Here is a 20,969-nt window from a genome sequence, read left to right as displayed (position 1 = left end):
GACCTCAATCTGGTCTTAACCAGACTTTTATGTCTCCACCATTCGAGCCGTTAGCAACTTGCTCGCTGCTATACCTGTCCTGGAAGACAGTTTTCCTTGTAGCCATTACATTGGCCAGACGAGTCTCTGAGCTTTGGGTGCTCATGGTGGACCCACCATATACTATCTTTCACAAGGACAAGGTGCAGTTGCGACCACACCCAGTGTTCCTCCCTAAAGTGGTATTGACCTTCCCTATCAATCAGGACATCTTCCTTTTGGTCTTCTTCCCAAAGGCGCACTCATCACGATGGGAGCAACAACTGCGCTCCCTAGATGTCTGTAGGGTGCTTGCATTTTATATCAAACGGTCGAAGCCCTTTCGTAAAACGCCCCAACTCTTCGTCTCAGTGGCAGACCGAATGAAGGGCCTACCTGTCTCCTCCCAAAGGATCTCCTCTTGGGTGACGGCGTGCATCCGCACTTGTTATGACTTTGCTCGTGTTCCCTCGGGCCATCTCACCGCACGTTCTACCAGGGCTCAGGCTTCATCTGCTGCCTTCCTGGCTCATATACCAATCCAGGAAATATGTCGCGCAGCTACTTGGTCCTCGGTCCACACCTTTGCTTCATATTATGCTCTGGGTTCAACAGTCTAGAGATGATGCAGCCTTTGGCTCAGCAGTTTTGCATTCTGCCACATCTCACTCCGACCCCACCACCTAGGTAAGGCTTGGGAATCACCTAACTGGAATGGATATGAGCAAGCACTCAAAGAAGAAAAGACGGTTACTCACCTTTGTAACAGTTGTTCTGCGAGATTTGTTGCTCATATCCATTCCAAACCCGCTCTCCTTCCCCACTGTCGGAGTAGCCGGCAAGAAGGAACTGAGGGGCGGTTGGGTCGACAGGGGTATATATCCAGTGCCATGGTGGCGCCACTCCAGGGGGCGCCCAGCCGATCCACCGAGTGTTGCTAGGATAAAAATCTTCCGACGAACGTGCACGCGGTGCGTGCACACCTAACTGGAATGGATATGAGCAACACACCTCGAAGAACAACAGTTACAAAGGTGAGTAACCATCTTTTCTGCAACCCTCCTGCCCTCAACAGCTTGCTTCATCAATTCCCATAATCAGATCCACTTACCAGGGGCCTCCTTTCCTGTTCACGCTTTGCCAAGCTCTGACTGCTGTGACTGGCTAGGCTCCTCCAGGGTAAAAAAGAACTCCTGACTGCATGCATCTCTGGCCTCCGAGTCATCCTCTGCCTCTAGGTCCCCCTTCCCCTCTTCGTCCAAGATTTCTTCCTCCCGGCTCGATCTGCTCTCAACTGGCATGTGAGCCAACAAAATATCCACAGGGGCCTTTGCAGTGGAGGTGGGGTCACCACCGAGTTTCGCATCCATCTCTTTGTAGAACCAGCAGCTCGTGGGCAGAGCACCGGAGCGGCAGTTTGCCTCTTGTGCCTTATGGTAGGTGTTCCACAGCTCCTTCACTTTTACCCTACACTGCAATGTGTCCTAGTCATGGCCCCTTTGTATCATGCATCATGAAATCTGTCCATAAGTATCATAATTCTTATGGCTAGAGCGCAGCTGGTACTCCACAGCTTCCTCTCCTCAAATGCCGATGAGGTCTAGCAGCTCAGCATTTCTCCAAGTGGGAGAATCGCCTGGTGTGTGGAGCAGGCCTAGCCACCTGGAAAGATGTGCTGAGACCAAGGTATGCATCACCAAGCAAACAGGAAGGGGACTTTCAAATTTGCAAAGGAATTTATGGGCTGGGACTGATGGTTGGTCACCTAAGGGCAGGGCAGTAGAGTTCAAACTGATGACCAGAGAGGTGAGAGCAGGCATTGTGGGAAATCTCCCAGAGGCCAATCACAGTGCCGTAATCACCACGATGTCTACATTGACACCGCAGCACTATAGCCCTGGCGCAGAAAGCTCCACGCCTCTCGTCTGGATGGGGTTTTTTTATAGTGCTGCAACTGCGCAGTAAGTGGCTTGGCAGTGTGTACACCTCAGGAGTTACAGCACTCAAAGCTGCTTTACTGCACACAAACTTGCCAGTGTAGACGGGTCCTAAGTCATATGATACTGGAATCCATCTTAATTCTTGTACTTTTCCATTGATGAGGCGGGGGTGGGGACAAGCATAGACAAAAGATTCCTGCTTTGTGCCAAAGCTATAAAAAGAGGTGGAACTGGACAAAGGGGCTGCCACTCATGAGAGAACCCCTGCTTACCACCTGAGGTGTCTGCTGGAACTAAGAAGGACTGTACCATGGAAAAGGCTTGAGCTGAGACTAGGAAGGAGTCTAGTCTGTGAAAGAAGCTTATTGGAACATCTCTGAGGGTGAGATATTACCTGTAATCAGTTTTTTAATGTTTCCTAACTTGCGTGTTTTTGCTTTATTTTGCTTAGTGACTTACTTTGTTCTGTCTGATTTTACTTGAAACCACTTAAATCCTACTTTTTATACTTAATAAAATCACTTCTTTTATTAATAAACCCAGAGTAAGTGCTTAATGCCTGGGGGAGCAAACAGCTGTGCATATCTCTCTATCAGTGTTATAGAGGGCGGTCAATTTATGAATTTACCCTGTATACGCTGTATACAGAGTAAAACAGATTTATTTGAGGTTCAGGCTGCCCTAAAGGCTGAACACTGGGCACTCGGAAAGTCCATGTTAACTGAGAAGCCCCTGGGCTGAGTGAATCTCAGTTTCAGTGAACTGCAGAGAGACATGGCCCAATCTTTGGGTCTGTGCTAGAGGTAACTGGAGTGCTAGAGGTAACTGGAGTGTCTAACTCAGCAAGACAGGAGTGGAGGGGCCCCTGTTCTGGCAGGAGGGTTGTTCTCAGTGGTATCCCAGCTCATCAAGTGACAGTCTCAAGGGAAGTCTCTGTGACCGAACCCGTCACACAGGGATTCAGCCTCTTTGTTAGGTATGAAAATACAGCATGTCCTTTCCAGCACCAAATCCAGGGTGTGACACCCTGTGTAGGTTAGACTGCAGATTCCACAGAGAAGCAAATGAGGACGTGAAAGTTTGGGCTTTTCCAACTGAAGGATGCTGAAATCTCCTTGCAAGTCTAGGGTATTTCAGCACCACTGTTGACAAAGTATCAGTCAGCTCCTTTATGAAACCTTTAGTCTTTTCATGCTCATTTACAGACCATCAAGCTATATTAGTATTGGCTGTGGTTTAGATCACTAGACAAATGAATTCTATTGACTTTATCTTACTGAGGTGCCTCTTGGATTTGATGTGAGAAGAGAAGATGAATGCAGTTCTGACTTCTTGTCTTTTCTGGGCCTATGATGGGCTGAAAAACTGCAGTTTCAGAGACACTGGGCTTGCAGTTTAAACCATCCAGGCCTTGATTATGCAGGCTGTATTGAGGGCTTCATTGTTGATGAAGTAGTTAGTGTATGGTTTGCTGTTTGTTTACTACAGGTCTGGTGTTAATGAGCTTCAACTTGAGTCCTTGTGGCTTTGTTGCATCTGCTGGTTTGTGGACAGGTGATGGGTTTTGAATAGTCAGTAGGTGGTAGGTGTGACCCTATGCCCCATAATCTTCATAGAAATATTGTTATGATATGAAAATGGCATAACTAAGATACGTTTTATCCAAGATGGGTCATGTCTGGTATCATTGGAAAGGTTGTGATTATCCAGTTTGTATGCTTGTATCATTTCTGTATCTGAAGTTAGGAATATTGACTATGTAACAATTACAGCTGTGTGTGTACTTGGGGAATGCCCACCAGACAATAGGCAATCAGCCTGGATGGGCCATTGGGAAGGGCAATAGGACTTTGAAGATACTAATCTCCCTCCTTCCTGAGAAGTTTCCTGGGATGCTGCTTTGACATTGCAGGATCATGTGATCATGTCACCTGGTACAGAATACCATCTTGAAATGCTGGTACATTTCCACGGGAAGGGGGTCAAAACTGAGAAACGAAAGATTCCCACTATATGCAAATCCTATTTAAGGCTGGAGAGTGAGTTATTTTTGGCTCTTCTCCACTGCCTCTCTGCCCAAGAAAGAAGACTGCTGAAAACACCTGAAGAAACAAGGAACTAAGCTGGAGGAGGTAGGAGCCCAGGCCAGACAGATCGGCCTGTAAAAGGAATCCCTGGAGAGTTAAGCTGCAAGCAGTGCCGTTTACCTTCAAGAAACCCTGTAACCTACTTGAAACAACATTTAGGGTGAAAATTATTATTTTGTAGCCAGTATTCCTTAGTATATTAAACTTAGTTTGCGTGTTTTATTTTATTTGCTCAGTAATCTGCTTTTTCTGTTTGCTATCCCTTGTAATCACTTAAAATTTATCTTCTGTAGTTAATAAACCTGCTTTTTGTTTATTCCAAAACCCAGTTTGTGCAATTCATGATGGGGGCTCATAAAGCTGTGCATATCTTCCTCCACATTGAGGGAGGTGGCAAATTTCATAAGCTTATGTTATCTAAATCTCTATACAGCACAAGACAATATAATTTTGGATTTACACTCCAGAGGGTGTGTGCACCACAGTGCTGAGCAGTTCCCCAAGCTGAGTCCTCCCACACACAGCTCACTGCAAACTCCGTGTGATTCTGCAGCTGGGCGTGTCCCTACCTATGTGTGTGCTGGAAGGGGACTTGAGAGCCTGTCATAGCAGCATAGAGTAAAGAGAATCTAGGTTGTTAGAACAGGTGGGCTCAGTGAGACCCCAGCACATCAGGTGGCACCCTGGAAGAGTGCCCATCACTGTAGGTCTCTCTTGTATCAGGCTTCATGTCTCTGTACTGTCCTTTTTTGAGTTCTTCTTCCCAGGAGAATGGGCTTGTGCAGTGGGCCTCACTGGATGGAGAGAAGGTTGTCAAATATCCTGGGTGCAATGAAACTGTTTGATCCTATCTGGCACTGGTGGGAAAGGTCATTTGTAGCATGGTCTTGGAGTATTGGCAGGTGTGTTGATGGAAAGGTGGCATAATATTAGTGTGTAAGATGGGTGAGGTCTGTGGGAGATCAGGTGAACACACATGAAAGAAGCTTTCCATAGCTGTGGGTTGTGGAACATATGTTGTGAACAAATGGAAAAGTCTTAGCATGATGGGATGTGCATGTGGGTGTTCAGTGCTCTCTCCTTGTTTTTAATTAAATTACATATTAAATTCTGGAGAAACCTTGGGGCATTCCACAAGTGCCTGTCTCCTTTGGCAGGAGGTTGGGAGAAGGAGAAGGTGCTGGCTGCTGCCAGGAATTGCGAATTGAGTGAGGAGCTCCACCTGTGAGAGGTGGGTGTCTGACAAGAGAACAACTAGTGAGACTGGCCTGTAATTTTTCCTACCATTGGGTTTACAGTTTGAAGGATCTTGGCAAGAAAAAGGACCAGAAGCTTAACTTTTTTAAATACAGGAAATCTTATTTATGCATGTCTCTACCAGCCATTTGGTAAACTATGAAAGGCAGGAAAAGGCGGAAGAGCTTGTGAAGGAGGTGGTTTTGCCACTTCCATTTCTTTCACACAAGAGATTCCCCCTACACAAGGGGACTTCACTAGGAGGAGTATCCAGCAGAGTATATTCACCTTTTGCTGCATAGAGTGAATGTAGCAGACCGGAAAATCCAGCCAATCATTTTCTGATTACCGCAACTCAGAATCATCTGGGTCAATTCACCTCTTGTTTTGGGGAAAATTCTCTTCTATCTCCAAACTCCCAAACCTATCTGGAGTTGGAAAGGACTTCTTAGGAGTTTGGGGGGCAAAAAGAGAGCTTATTGTGGAAATGTGATTACTACCTTAACAATGATCTGCTAATGAAAAACTGAGGGGTTGCCCTTTGTGATATATGAAGTAAGGCTGAAAGGTTTTTCTTTAACAGTAGAAAATCAGGTCTTGTCTGCTCTGTGACTCTATGGAAGAACGGAGAATTTTTGGAAGTATGACATCATGTATGTAATAATATACAAAAACTATGATAAAGGACTATTTTTTAAGGTTGCAAAGTCAAGCACACAGTCGTTAGGAAATGCCAGTATTCAGGTTGCCTGTGCGACCTTAATTCAGCCCACTTGTGCATATGCATTATGATACAGTCTTTAATTACATGATCATATACTATTTTTTTACAGGACTCCTGGCTCATTCAGAGTGTAGAATGGACAGCACTTACACAGTGAGCAGCTATTCAATATTTTATTTTTTTCTCATTGTTCAATGTGTAGCCAGCCATAGGGCTTATTTACTCCATGCTATTCAAATTCTGCTCTGAAGACTGAATCATTTATTTCTTCGTGTGCTTTTCTTTGGTGTTCATCACTGGTATTACTCATATCTGATTGCTTCACAAACGTTAATGAATGTATTTTCACAACACCATTGTGAGACAAGGGGGTATTAATATCCCCATTGTACAGCTGGGGAACTGAAATACGGTGAGATTAAGGTAAAAAAATATCCAATAATTTTGCCCAGTTGGAGATCCCTAGGACTTGATTTTTCCAGAATATTTAGAATTATATAGCACTTTGTATGTTCAGAGCACAGCTCCCATTGACTTGAGTTGCAGCTGTGAATGCTTAGCACTTCTGCAAATCAGACCCCAAGAACTCAATTCGGGCACCCAGAGCTTGCGGAATAATACATGCCTTAATAACCACTTAATGAAAAGTTTGGTTAAGTGACTTGCTGAGTACCCCACAGGAACTAATGTAGCAGAGGCAGGGCTAGAGTCCAGTTCTCAGGGCAGTATCAACTGCCTTAACTATGAGACCATCCCTTTTCTTCCTGCAGTCTCTTGCCTAATTCACCACACGTCTTCCAGGCTTCTGCAACAAATGAAGCAGGGGCCCAACAGACAATAGTCTCCATCATTGCATAGTCCTGCTTCACCCTCAGAGAAGGTCCTTTATGAGAACTGAATCAGGCTGGGATCCTGTAGAACAAACTGTATGTGATGATGTAATTGAAGACTGTATCATAATTCATGTGCACAAGGGGGCTAAATTATGATTGCACCAGCAACTTTAATTCTGGCAGTTCTTAACTTTTGAGTCCTTGACTTTGTAACTTTCATAAATTTTCATAGGTTCTGGGGCCAGAAAGGACTATTGTGATCATCTAGTCAGCCCTACTGTATACCACAGCCCTTAGAACTTTCCCCCAGAGTAATACTATTAATTATGTTTTTAATGCAGTTTTTTGTGTGTAACTTTCTAAATTTAAAAAAACAGCAACTGAAAAACAGAAAATTCATCTTGTGGCATATTTATTTATCCACATGGGTCATGAGCAGGTTGGAACCTTTAGATCACTGCAGAGTTCTGCCATTTGAACTAATAGAGTAATTGATAGCAACAGTAGGTTATTCTCCTCTATGTGGACCAGCACTAGAGGAGGATGGGATACTTTGCCAGTGGATTTCACAGATATTTGCTGACAGCAGAGGAATGGTCCCAGTCTTTGCTCCCAGTCATAGACTTCTTGCCCAGCAATTCCCACTTACCTTAACCGTACACCCCAGCTCCTTGTCCCCAAGGAGGTTCCATTTCTCCCTCTCCTGGCTCTTCATCTGATCTGTCTCACTGCCCCCTTACCCCCATGCAGATTCCCTGTACCCACTGGCTCCCAGTCCCAGTTTTCCTCCCCAGTTCCTTGTCCAATCCCAGTATCCCCTTTTCCCTGACTTCTTGTCCAGCCAGTTCCAGTCTTTTCCTTGTCCTCCAATTCCTCATCCAATTTTAGTCTCCCTCTCTCCCTCCCCCCCAACTTCTGTCTCCCCGTACCTTTCCTCATTAGCTTCTAATCCTAGTCTCCCTCTGGTCCCCAGGCCTAGTCTCCCGCCATCTGAACTCTCAGTTCCACTTTCCATTTCCCCGCCTGCCACACTCCAGTCTCAGTTTCTACTCACATCAAGGCTCCTAGTCCCAGTCTACTTCCCCCCACACCCTTCCCCAGAAGGTCTGTCCTGTATCCCCTGTGCATTTAAATCAAGCAGCTTCCTCCTCCATGCTGCCTGTGGCCAGCAGGAGGGTCATTGAAATCCCAGGAGACACAGGCTACCTGCTTACAGTTCTGGTGCTCAGACCTGGACCCAGCCTGCAGCAGAACGGAGCTGCAATTACGGGGAACGGTCCTGCTCAGCCTAGGCTCATGCATGCCCAGTGTGGATGAAATCTTTGGAGAATTTAGCTACTAAAATTTAAGAAGTCTTTGTGAAGCATGTGTGAACTATGTTTGTGTTTTTTGTTGTTTTTTTTTCCAAAGGCTTATAGTATGGCCTGCTTTGGGCAGATTTTGACAAGAATGACAAAAGGCAAGTCCCTGCTCCAGAGCATGCTGGCACTAGTTTCTCAAAGAAAAGTTCACCAGCTACTTTTTATTACGGGCAAAACAACATATTTTCCCTAGCCTTGTTCTTGGAAATTACTGAAATTGGTTGAACTATTCAAAATTTATTCTACATTCAGCCTGAGACAGACACTCAGCATGGAAAAATTCAGCCCAAATGGTTACAGTTTGACAAAATTATAAGCAACTGAAAACAGAGTTTTATAAAGGAAACCTGGCAGGGCTACAAGCCTTGACCGTAAAACAATTGCAACCTAATTCATTGTGAAGGAAGAGGATTTTTAGATACATTGTTAAAACTCTGTAGTTTTTGTTATGCCTTTTTAACTCAAATGCTTAAGAAAAAGACAAGACAAAAATTGGCATTCCTGATACTTCTAAAGTTAAAAAAACAACCAACGTTAAAACAGAATGGGTGGAGGTTCTTTTAGCCTTACTTTATACACCATTTAGAAGCAAAAAAAAAAAAGGAAAGGCACAAAGCCAATCCTTCCACCCTCTTTTTCAGGTCACATTTAACTATAGCACATTTAACCATGTCTCCATAATGACAAGACAATTTAAAGTAGTACCAAACAGTTCCTTCTTGCTAATGTTTTCAGCCTGACTCCATGTGAGGCTCTCTCTTCTCTCAGTTCCAGAGCTTCCTGGTCTGTGAATCCTGTATAGGTGAGGTTAGGAAAATATCTTATGATTAAGGAATGTCTTGTCTTTACTCTCTGTTTAGGCATAATATTAGTGCATGATTTAACCAACAAGAAGTCCTCCCAGAACTTGTATCGATGGTCATTGGAAGCACTTAATCGAGATGTGGCTCCAACTGGAGTGCTGGTGACGAATGGGTGAGTGTACAACATGCACCCAGTATCAGACACATAACTCTAGTTGTCATATTACTCTTCATTCCTTATCACTAGGGCCACTTGAAATCCACAGGAAATTTGACCAAGTGCAGAATTCTCAGGCTAGGTTGTACTTGAGAAGGCTGAGAAGAGCTATGGAACTGTGGAAGAGAAATGGTACTGCTGTTCCATCTCCAGATCCACTGCTGCTAGATCCTTGGGTTTTCTGAGAGTAGCCTGGGGTCAGGGGAGCATGTCTCTGTATTGCTTCTTCCATATTTGTTAAGGCTTATGTGGGAACAGGTACATTTCCTGCTACCTCAAAGTCTTCCATGGCTGCGTTGTGGCATTCAGGGCCATCTAGCAGGAATCCTCATGAATATGTGGCTGTTTCCATGTCCTACCGGGATTTTTTTGTGTGAGGAGTAATGAAACTCACTAAATCTTGCAGATTTCTTTAGTGGGATTTTTCGAAGCCTTGCTAAAGAAATCTATTCACAGAATATGTTTTCAGCAGTGGTGCACCATCTAACTGGGTATTTGTTGCTGTTTTCCCCTGTTCCTTGTTACAGGTATAAGGGAGAAGATCTTCAAACCCTGGAAAAATCTCACAGATGAGAGTGAGAGCAATGGAATTGGGGGGGAGGGGTCAGAATCCCAATTATATGCATCCCACAGACAGATGCACAGCTGCTATTTTAAACACAGGATAGAGACATGTCCTCCAAAATCCACATTCTATGTGGCTGCAAAGAAGAAGGTTCTCTCGCTAGTTTATGTGGTGGGCCAGAGAAAAGGCCTGTGAAGCCAGCTGAAACAAATTAATGAAGAGTTTTCAAACTATGGCAGGAGAGTTTTGAATTGGTCCTGAAATGAATGGGGAGTCAGGGTAGTTCTCTAATGATGGGAGTGATATGGTATCATTCTTTTGTTTCATGAACATAAGAATGGCCATGCTGGGTAAAACCAATGATCCATCTAGCCCTGCATTGTGTCTTCCGATACTGTGGGTGCGTGGGAAGCAGCATTCTGCATCACATCCACATTTACCCTCCCTTTTTTTCCTTTTCTCTCTGTTTTGTAACATGGTCACATCAGCCTGCTAGCTACTTCTGCCTTTTCCTTTCCCAGACTGGAGCCCTGACCCAACCCAGCTGCTGGTTCCTTTCTTCTCCTCCTCTCCCTTTCAAACATGCAGTGTGACCCAACCAGCCTCTCAGCTACCATTTCCTTCCTGCTCTTCTCCAGCTCATGCATTGTGATCCAACTCATCTCTTAGCTGCTGCTTCCCACCCTGTCCTCTTCAGACAAAAGCCCCAACCCATGTCTCAGGTGCTAATTACTAGTTCCATATCTGTTTCCACTCTCCCAACAGGCAGTGTGATTCAACTGCAGAAACCCTCCCCCAAGCCCCAGACGCAAAACACTCTTGGCCGTCAGAACACAGTATCCAAGAATCTTCCACCCACCTAGAGTGGAAAGGGTAGGCAATGGTTCCCTTTTTCTGTTGCACTCATCTAGGTTTGTATTATTCTGTTTTTTCACTGCACAGGGACTATGACCGTGAACAGTTTGCTGATAACCAGATTCCACTGCTGGTAATAGGAACCAAATTGGACCAGATCCCAGAGACTAAGCGTAATGAAGTTTTGACAAGAACAGCTTTCCTGGCTGAGGATTTCAATGCAGAAGAGATTAATCTGGTTAGTATTTTTGCCAGAAGTTTGTTTTTCTTTGACTGTGCATGATGTTTTCCGGCAAAGAAAACCATGAGATCCCAATTACAGGAACTAGACTACTGGTGATTGGCTGATCAATCACACTGAGGTCACTTACAGTGTTGGTTAGTCATACCCCTTGCTAGCACTGTGGAGAAATAATAGATGTCTTTCAGTTATAGAAAGGAAATGGTTGTGGGGAGTCAGCAGGATGGCCTAGAGGTTAGGGGATGGGAGTCCTGTTCTCAGTTCTGCCACTGACTTTTCTTTTGAGCAAATACAGACTACACTCATTTATAGCTATACCATTTCCTGGGCAAAATCGGTGGCTGGATGTATAATGGTTCGCTGAAGTTAAGTCTGGGGAATGCAGATATAGTATTGAAGTTTTCAGCCTGCATCTCGGCTTTGGAGATTGGACTTCCCTCTTAATGATTTGAGATGAATCTTTAGTTCAATATTGAGACACAACACTAAGACATTATGGGGAAGGCTTCCTCTTCTGTATCTTTTTTGTGGGAACAGAAGGTTTCAGTCTCCAGGGCTGTAAAACCAACACCTTTCCTTAGCACCTAGCTCACTTAATTTTCTTTTGAAGATTTTTTTTGTCAGCTCTTTTAATGGGCAAGTATCAAATTCTAGCTCATGTTTACAAAGCTGATGCTTTGGGACTCTACAAGAAATTTTGGCTGATTTATTTATTTTGTCTCCCAACCCCATTACTGGCTGATCGGTATCAAGAATCATTTGTGTTGTATTTAGCACTGAGGATCTACTTCTCTGACATGGACTAGAAAGCTGCTCTGATGTATTTGCTTCCCTGTGCCTCTTGGGTTTTGAAGAGGATAACATCCAGAGTGACTTCCTTTGTCAGTAAACTTTATAGTGAGAGGCACTCCAATTGTACTGGTACAAACAGGGAATCTGGATTTCTGTCTCACCAGTCACATCGATGATTTCTGCATTTTAATGTGAGGAAAAATCATTAGTTGGTCTGAGATTGATCTGTTCTCATTACCGTTAAATTGTTCCTTCTGGAAGTTGCAGCCACTGCCAGGAAAAAGTCTTTCCCATAGACTTCCTCAACAAGAAGGCTTCCTTGTTTCTGCTGATTACTAGGCACCCTCAATACTTTCATAATATTCTTACAGTGCTGCTGCTGTTGTGAATTATCAGCTGATTGGTTCCTCAGCACAAGATCCTAGGAGCTACCCTAACCACATCGTTCTGCATAGCTTGCAGACAAATGGTTCATGGCCTACTCAGGCCACTTCAGACTAGGACATCAACTGTGCCCACAACCACCCATTCAGTTGTGTGTATTTCAACCTGCAGATGAGCTTGAGCTGCCCTAAACCTTAGAACAAGGAGTCCATGTTTTGTTATGGGAGTACATGCAGTCAAATGGGAAGTGGGTAACAGTAGTGCTCTCAGGCCTAGTATAGCAACTCAGCATAAAGGGAAGGAGGAGAGACTAGAGTGCCAGGAGTTAGAGCTTGATGCCCCAGTGCTCGTGGTTGGGAACCACTGCTGTGGAGGGCACCTCTTGCTATGCTATTAACAGACCTTTGGTTTCTGTTCTTGTGCCTTTAAAAAATGTTAGGCTGCTGCTTGTTACAAACAGCTTAGTTTAGATTTTGCATTTGAAGTGGGTCTTCTAAAGTTTCCTTTAACACAGAGTTTTGGGAATGGGGTGAAGCTACCTCTTGTGAGTAGAATCCTATTTAAAAGACTGAAACTTTTTATTTTTAATCATTTCCCAATCAGGTTTTTCCTCTTCCATTTGGAAGTCACTGATATCTCCTCTTCTCGCCCCTCCCCCCCCCCCCCATGTCATTCCAAATGGGTTTGGAACAGAAGTTAGTATGGGTTTGCCATGTTTACTTCAGTGGTCATGTCTGCATGGTTCTGGGAAGAGGGCTTGTTGATTTCCTTGTATTCCCTCTGCTGGTTGACTAACTGCAGCAAAACCAAATATTTCAGCTGTTGTAAATGGTTGAAAACCAAGCCAGGTCTTATTAGGTTATCCGTTCTTAAAGTGACACTGATATGGCCTGTCATTGCATGTTCTTGCATTCTATGGAAATCAAGCACCTTGAGAAAACATTTTGTTTAAGATGAAGAGTTGTGCTGAGTACCTGGTTATTTTCAGTAGCTTTCCTGCTCCTTAAAGAATGTTGCATTACATGGTTCCTAATTGTGAGTTGCCTTTTGTGTGTTCCAGGACTGCACCAATCCCCGCTATCTGGCTGCAGGCTCATCCAATGCTGTCAAGCTCAGCAGGTTTTTTGATAAGGTGATGCAAATTCAATTACATTTGTTGTTTTTGTTTTATGTAATTAACCCTGTCTGTATACTGAGAGCTAACAGCATAGTTGGGCTCCTGCTCTTACTTGCCACTTCTTGAGAACTGGGTTCAAATCCTGTGTGAAATTGCAAGTGAAAATGGCTTTGGGTGGTTCTCAGACTAATCTCCCTTAAATTATTTATTTAATATATTACTATTATTTGCTATTTGTATTACAATAGCACTTTGGAACCCTATCATGGACCAGGGCTAGGTGTTGTGCTAGGTGCTATATACACACATTACTCCTGGGGGAATTCTGCACCACTGTGCAATGCAGAATTTTGCAGAAATTGTTTTTTGCAGATTTTCCTCTCCCCCCACAGAAATGGGCTGCAGTGCTGCTGGCCGCCTTTAGGGGCTGCTGGACCTGGCAGAGCCCAGCTTGCACATAGAAAACACTGGGGAGGAAAAGAAGAGAGTATATAGTTCTTGGCAGCTTCAGTTCCCCGCATGCCCTAAGGGAAGGAGATGGCAGCGCACCAGGAACTCTACACAAACCTGGGACTGAGCATCAGGCTGTTTCTCCCTCTGGATCCCTGGGCTCTGAGGGGCAGGAGGGGTAGATGTCTGGGCTGGGGCTCTGTGCAGGGGGTGGGAGTTATGGGTGTCTGTCCCCCTGGCTGGGCTTTGGTAGGGAGGGAGCAGAGAAACAGAAAGTGGGTTGTCATAGGGGTTTCTTTAACTCTCTACTTTTGGGGGAATTTTGTGTGTGTCTGTATTGTTACAGACGTATTTGGTGATGGTATTTTGAAATAAATTTCCAAAATAATTGAAACTGATGTGATTATGTAGTGTTATCTTGACAAATAAAATTTGAAGAATTTTAAAATAGTGTGTGTAGAATTTTTAATTTTTTGGTGCAGAATTTTTAATTTTTTGTCACATAATCCCCCCCAGAGTAACATATAACAAAGACAGTCCCTGCCCTGAAAAGCTTTTCAGTCTAATACTGGTCTGCATTACAGACTTGCCAAAGAGTTTGTTAGTTGAACTTAACTAAGTCACATTTTAGATGAGACTGAAGACTCTGACAGCAGAGACTGTGTAAGTCAGTATTGAGTTTTGTTGTCTGAGTTATATGGGGACCCCAAAACATGAAAAAATTTAATGGTGAATGGGAAACGTTCTGTCGGTCCCTACTGCACAATGCCTGACTCCTAGCTAGTTCTACCCCGCTGATCATCCCTGCTTCTTGAAATTCACCCATGGAAACAGAATGAGTGTGGGGGCTGGAGTCTGGCTTTGATGTTTGATTCTGGCCTTTTGCTCCTTGAGCCAGGAGCACTGTAGCAGCAGCAAAAATTGGGGAAGTAGTAAATAATGAAGAAGGTAGGTCACTGATACATCATGATCTAGATGGCTTGGTAATCTGAGTGCCAGCAAACACTATACATTTTTAGAGGGCTAAATGGAAATATTTAGGAACAAAGAATACAGGCCACCTAAGTTCCCTCTAATCTGCACGATTGCACAGCAGGCTATCAAGGGCCATGCAGGCACGCAGCAACAAGGGTCTAGACTGGAGCGGGGAGAGGCGCCTGTCCCGTGGCCCCAGACCTAGAGCTGCCGCAGCCAGGGAGAGGTGCCTCTCCCCTGCCCCAGCAGCCTGCACCCCAACCCCTCATCTCCAGCCTCACCCCAGAGCACACACCCCCAGCCAGAGCTCTGACACCCCTCAACACACCCTAACCCCTCTGTCCTACCCCTGAGCCCCCTCCCACACTCTGAACCCCTTGGCCCCCGCCACCACACATCACCTCCATATTGGTGCACATAAAATTTATTCCGCACATGGATGTAAAAAATTAGAGGGAACATTGTGGGCCATAATTACAGGAGGGGAATTCTGTTCTGAGAAGCAGTGACTCTGAAAAAGATTTGGGGTCATGGTGGATAAAGAGCTGAACACGAGCTCCCAGTGCAATGCTGTGGCCAAATCCTTGGGTACATAAGCAGGAATCTCAAGATTGAGAGATTATTTTATCTCTGAATTTCACTCTGGTGCAACCACTGCTGGAATACTGTGTTCTGTTTTGGTGTCCACAATCAAAGAAAGATGGAGAAAGTTCAGAGAGATAAGAGAATCCTTGATTAAAGGATTAGAAAACATGTCTTACAGTACTAGACTCAAGTAGCTTGATTTAGTTAGCTTAACAAATAGAAGATTAAGGGGTGACTTGATTACAGTCTATAAGTACTTGTGTAGAGAGCAAATATTTAATAATGGTCTCTTCAGTCTAGCAGACTTTTTGGATTTCACAGCCTCCTTCCTATTCAGCCTCCTGTGACTTTTCCCCAGCCTTAATGTTCATCTGTCTTTTTCCTCATTCATTTACACCTCTGCCTCGATATAACGTGACCCTATATAACACAAAAGCAGTGTTCCAGTGGAGGCGCGGTTGTGCACTCCAGTGGATCAAAGCAAGTTCGATATAACACAGTTTCACCTATAACGTGGTAAGATGTTTTTGGCTCCCGAGGACAGCGTTATATCAAGGTAGAGGTGTACTTTGCAACTGATGTCTTGAGATTTGATAACTTCTGGAATTGTAATTCTGTAATCTCTAGGTGGGGGAGGGGATTGAGTAGCTATTCTTCAGTGTTGGAAATTTCCTGAGAACAGTTATTCTGTGTGAAACATTGACCATGGTATCTGCTTAGAACAATGAAACTGGACTAAAATTTGAAGTGTTGTAGCGTGCTAGCAAATATCCATTGACCCTGTGCAGATTGGTGGGTTTGCACTGCCCTTTGCTAGCACTGAAGTGAGTGCTAAATGTAGATGCCCAGCACTGCTATTCCTGGTTAAAACAAACCTCAGGGAATAAAACTTTGTACTTTATTTCCCACCCATCTTCTCCAGAGAAAAAATGTCAGGGTAAATTTGGAAATAGCCAAATTGCAAGTGGGAATGCTTTGGTCAAGCCACTTAGTGCTCCCTGAGGAGGGGATGGAGATGGCATTGGGGAGCCAGGGGATCAACTCTCTCTTACAAACACCAGAATTCGGCCAGGATTATTTTTTTTTGAGGGAGGGGGCGGGGATAGGGATTTGCAGTAGAGCAATATGAGCTGCTCCTTCTTGCCCCTTGTAGTGAGGGTATTGCTGTCATAAACAGATAGCTAAGGGTTAATGTCTCTTTCACCTGTAAAGGGTTAACAAACAGTGACCTTAAACACCTGACCAGAGGACCAATCAGGAGACAAGATACTTTCAAATCTGGGTGGAGGAAAGTTTGGGTCTGGGTCCTTTGTTCTTGGGCTGTTCTCTTTCTGGGCTCTGAGTGACCACACGAATCTCCAGGCTCTTTAATCTTCTGTTTCCAATTGTAAGTACAGCGGTAGAAAGACAATATAGGCTTTTACATTGTTTTTCTGTATTTGCAAATGTGTAGTTTGCTGGAAATAGTTTAAATTGTATTTTTCCTGGATAAGGCTGTTTAGCCATTTTCTATAAGCTAAAAGACCCTGTAACTGTGTACCATCTAAATTGCAGAGATAAACCTTTTACTTTTTTCTTTCTTTTTTATTAAAAGCTTTGCTTTAAGACCTGTTTGATTTTTTTTCTCCTAGTTCAGGCTCAAAGGAACTGAGTCTGTGTACACCAGGGAATTGGTGGGGAGAAGGGAAAGAGAGCAGAGGGGAGGGAAGGATAAGTTTCCTCTTTGTGTCACATTCAAGGAGCTTGAATCTGTATTGCCCTGAGGGAGGGAAAGGTAAATTTCCTCTTTGTGTTAGATTCACAGAGTTGAATCATGGTGATCTCCTAGTGTACCCAGGGCGGGAAAGATCTGGGAGGAGGTAAAGAGGGGGGAGCTTAGGGGAATACATGCTAGTACCCATATTTTGGACGCTAAGGTTCAGATTTGGGAATTATACCATGACAATTGCTTCCACAGCATCCTCCAGCACAGGCAGTCTGGAGTCATGATTTGTCATTCGAGAATGGAGTATCCCAATTTTTGATGTCTTTAAAGTGTTAATCGCATTATGATGGTATGTACATGCTACACCTGCTAAATTCTTTCTCTCATTGCATCCCCCAGGTCATCGAGAAGAGATACTTGTCACGAGACGGTAATCAGGTCTGTAGATTTTTTCCTCTGGCTTTTTTTTTTTTTTTTGGGGTACAATGCTACCTGTGGGTTTTGTTGGCTGACAAGGCCCTGACCTTTAAAATATGGGCTCCTGGTTGCCCAGACATAGGAGATTGTGGTTCAAATGCTAGTGATGATTGGTAGTTGGATGCATGGGAAAGATGGTGCCAGTTTTTACAAGCTTTACTCACAATCTGGATGTTTTGGCTAGAAAATGATAAGCAGTGAAATAACTAACAATATTGATATTTAAATTGCCACCACTGGGAATCAGATGAAATTGAAAGGAAAGAGGGCTCAGTTAGCAACTCTCTCAGAGCTGCTGTTTCAGGCTGTTTTCTGCAGAATCCCATGGCACCATTTTGAATCACAATCAAAAAGTTTTCTTCACAACCAGGGCTAACAATGTACATTTTTTAATGATAATTTCTGCTGCAGCTGGTGGAGCTAATAGAGAAGTGCCAGGATGGTACCAGCTTAACTGGACCCTGAATGCTTAACTAATTAATAAAAAAAAGTTTTGGAAGCACTAAGTAGAATCTGGGACCTGGACTCTCCCACCTAGGACAAGTCATTTCATCCTTCTGCGCCTCACAGTGTTTCCGTCTGTAAAATGAGGGGGAATAATAATACCTTGCTCTTAAATAGCACTTTCTATCAGGTGATTACAAGGCAGGGTTGTATCCTTATCCCCATTTTACAGCTGGGGAGACCGAAGCACCTATGAGAGTGACTTCTCACCTAGTAGGCTAGTGGCTGAGCTGGGAATACAACCCGGGACTGACCTACCTCAGAGAAGTGTAGCATAGACGCAGAATTTCTAATCCCCCTGGCTCCACCCAGGCCCTGCCCCCACTCCACCCCTTCCCACAATGCTCCACCTCTGCCCTGCTTCTTCCCGCCCTGCCTCTTCCTTACCCAGTTCCACCCCCTCCCACGAGCGCGCTGCACCCTCACTCACCCCCCATCCCACCAGTGCCTCCTGATGCCCCAAAACAGCTGATCTGCAGCAGGCGGTAGGTGCTGGGAGGGAGGGGGAGGTGTTGATCGGTGGGGCCTGCCAGCGGGCGGGGGGGAGGGGGGGAGAGCTGATAGCAGGGCTGCTGGTGGGTGCTGACAACCCACCATATTTTTCCCGTGGGTGCTCCAGCCCTGGAGCAGCCATGGAGTTGGCACCTATGAAGTATGGTGAGGTTTAATTCATTCATGTTAGTGAAATGGTTGCATATTATAGTAACAAACATCATAGAAAAATGCGTATATTAAAAAACTGTACAGTGCTTTCTTCCTTTTAGGGAGGGAGAAAAAGTAAAAATGAAGGCTGGAAGTGTATTATTTCAATTTCTCATAAGAATTTTTTATCTGAATTTTTTAAACCAAATCTGTTTTCTCCTACTTCAATCCCAGAAGGCTTCTTTCCTCTGGTAAAAGAGAATCTTTGTTCCATGAAGATAATATTTTAATGCAGGAGCCTGTTTTTGTTTGGTTGTTGTTTTAAAGCCATGATGAAAGATTACATTATTGTGTATGATAGGTTTTAGTGGCTAACCGAGGATTAACTTTCTATTCTTTATGGCCAAGGGCCAAAGATTACACCCACTGCCAACTACTATGATCTGCTCCCTTGTTGACAGCACAGAAGCTTAACCAAGTCAACATACATATTGTAAAGAAACAAACCCAACAAGGACTTAGGAGCTTCCATACACCCCCAAGTGTTGTGTTTGATCTGCTTCTTGTACATATAATAAATTGGCTTCATAGTATTCTGCAATGGGATCTGTTCTTCCCACTCATGCTTTGAGGAATTTACATGGTAAAACGCTCCTAAGCATGGATGGAAGAATAGACGCTAAACATATGTTGTGGGTTTTTTTAAATCATGCCTCAGCATATGCATCTTGTCTTTAGCTTGCAGCCATAGCATCAGTCAGATCTCAGAATGTGGTCAGACCGACCTGGCTTTGGTGGGGAAACCTCCACAGAACACAGAGGATGCTCTAGGAAATGTGCTGTTGATTCTGGTTGCTGCATTCTGCCTTCTGAGTCGATAGTGGACTAACACCTGAGTGTAGTGCTGGGGTGGCGTGCCAGCTTTTAGTTGAGATATAACAACTGCAAGTGAGGTAGACCTCAGTTTTAAGGATCCCATAGCGCTTTTGACAAAAGTTTCATTTGTAGCCGAGGGGTGCTTCTACATTTGAACTCGAATAATTACGTTTTGCCTCTGTGGCTTCCCATTGTAGTTTTAATTGGATATGCTATTCTTGACTGTTGTATAGAGTTGCCTAGTTTCACTCCAGAGCTGACTGCATTTTAGTGATGGGCAAAGTGATCCCTATGCATCCACTTTGTCTATCTCTGTAAGTTTGTGAAGCACTTTGAGTTGAAAGGCCCTAAGTCTTACACTTCTCCAGTGAATTGACATTTCTGCTGAGATCTGTGGCTTTCTCAGGGCTTGCCCACACTTGAATGGTTCAGTGGCACAGCTGCACTGTTACAGCTGTGTGGCAGTAACACTTCAATGAAGATGCTACCTATGTCGACAGGAGAGGTTCTTCCATCGGCATAGGTAATCCATCTCCCAAAGAAGCAGTAGCTAAGTCAATGGGACAGTTCTCCTGTCAGCTTAGTGCTGTCTACAATAGGAGTTAGGTCGCTTTAACTGTGTCGCTCAGGGGTGTGGATTTTTTATACCCCCGAGCAACATAATTATACTGACCTAATTCCCTAGACCAGGCTTCATTCTACCATTGTAGGGTATAACCCCAGCAGGCTGTTTTATTGTGAAGTCTAAATTACCTTGCCCCCCACCCTCTGTTTTCAGATGTACTGCTTTTGGCCAGTTCTGATATTTTTCTTGATTGGGCACCACCATATATTTTGATGCTGCTTTTATACAGTAGGTTGACTGTCCGGGGTTGTTATGACAGAGCAGTGAGGCTGCATGTCCTGTTGTGTGAGCACCTCAACTCTGCCCATGTGTGGACGGAGGGATGAGCTGACTCCTAAACCATAATCCCGTGAACAGCTACATGAGATGCTGCCACGAGGACAGCTACGTAGTACAGGATTAAAGAACCATGGACCTCTTTCTGTTGTGGGATTGTGTGTGTTTGTAGGCACTCTGCAGTGTAAATCTGTTTGAAATCCCATTAAGTAAGGAAGCTTGTGGTGGTGTTGAATAGACTTTCTTTGTAATCATGATTCTCACAGTGTAAGCACTAGCTGCAAAAGCACTTTCTGCACATATGCAGCAGAAAAATGAGTGCCGATACCTTACTGCAGCTTTTTTCATTCTGATGGATTTCGCAGAGCTTCACAACTTGATAAAGGCTGTTATGGCAATTACTGCAAAACTGCAGCCATCTCTGGGATAGAACACAGCAGCTGTTTAGTACAGCACAGTAATGGTGTACAACAGTTTAGAAAAGGAAACAAAGTCTCCTCTATACAGTTGAAATTGCAGAAGGGTTTAGCAAGGAACAATGTAATAAACCAAGTTGGAATTTGGCTAGGACAATAGTGCTCACACTGCAAGTCTTACATAAAGCCCCAGAAGATCTATAAGGCAAGTAGTCAGGACCTCACTTTTACATTTCATTCAAAAGAGGCACATCTTAGGAGCATG

At 44.2% G+C, this 20,969-nt stretch overlaps 1 protein-coding gene across 2 annotated transcripts in view; it reads left to right on the top strand.

Moving 5' to 3' along the window:
• Positions 1-20,969, top strand: part of RABL3 (RAB, member of RAS oncogene family like 3) — a 44,048-nt gene that overhangs the window by 22,551 nt on the left and 528 nt on the right. Inside the window, exons 4-7 of one of the 2 annotated variants that reach the window (XM_030534306.1) lie at positions 9,060-9,174; positions 10,727-10,877; positions 13,117-13,188; positions 17,288-17,326. In XM_030534306.1, coding sequence (XP_030390166.1) covers positions 9,060-9,174; positions 10,727-10,877; positions 13,117-13,188; positions 17,288-17,326 — 377 coding nt within the window. Of the gene's footprint in view, positions 1-9,059; positions 9,175-10,726; positions 10,878-13,116; positions 13,189-13,565; positions 13,949-17,287; positions 17,327-20,969 lie in introns of those variants that run through there. The other variant, XM_030534316.1, reaches the window with a different exon arrangement.

The sequence above is a fragment of the Gopherus evgoodei genome, chromosome 1 (genome assembly GCF_007399415.2).
Source record: "Gopherus evgoodei ecotype Sinaloan lineage chromosome 1, rGopEvg1_v1.p, whole genome shotgun sequence".
NCBI classification, from domain to species: Eukaryota; Metazoa; Chordata; order Testudines; family Testudinidae; genus Gopherus; species Gopherus evgoodei.
This window is presented reverse-complemented; position numbering and strand designations above follow the sequence as displayed.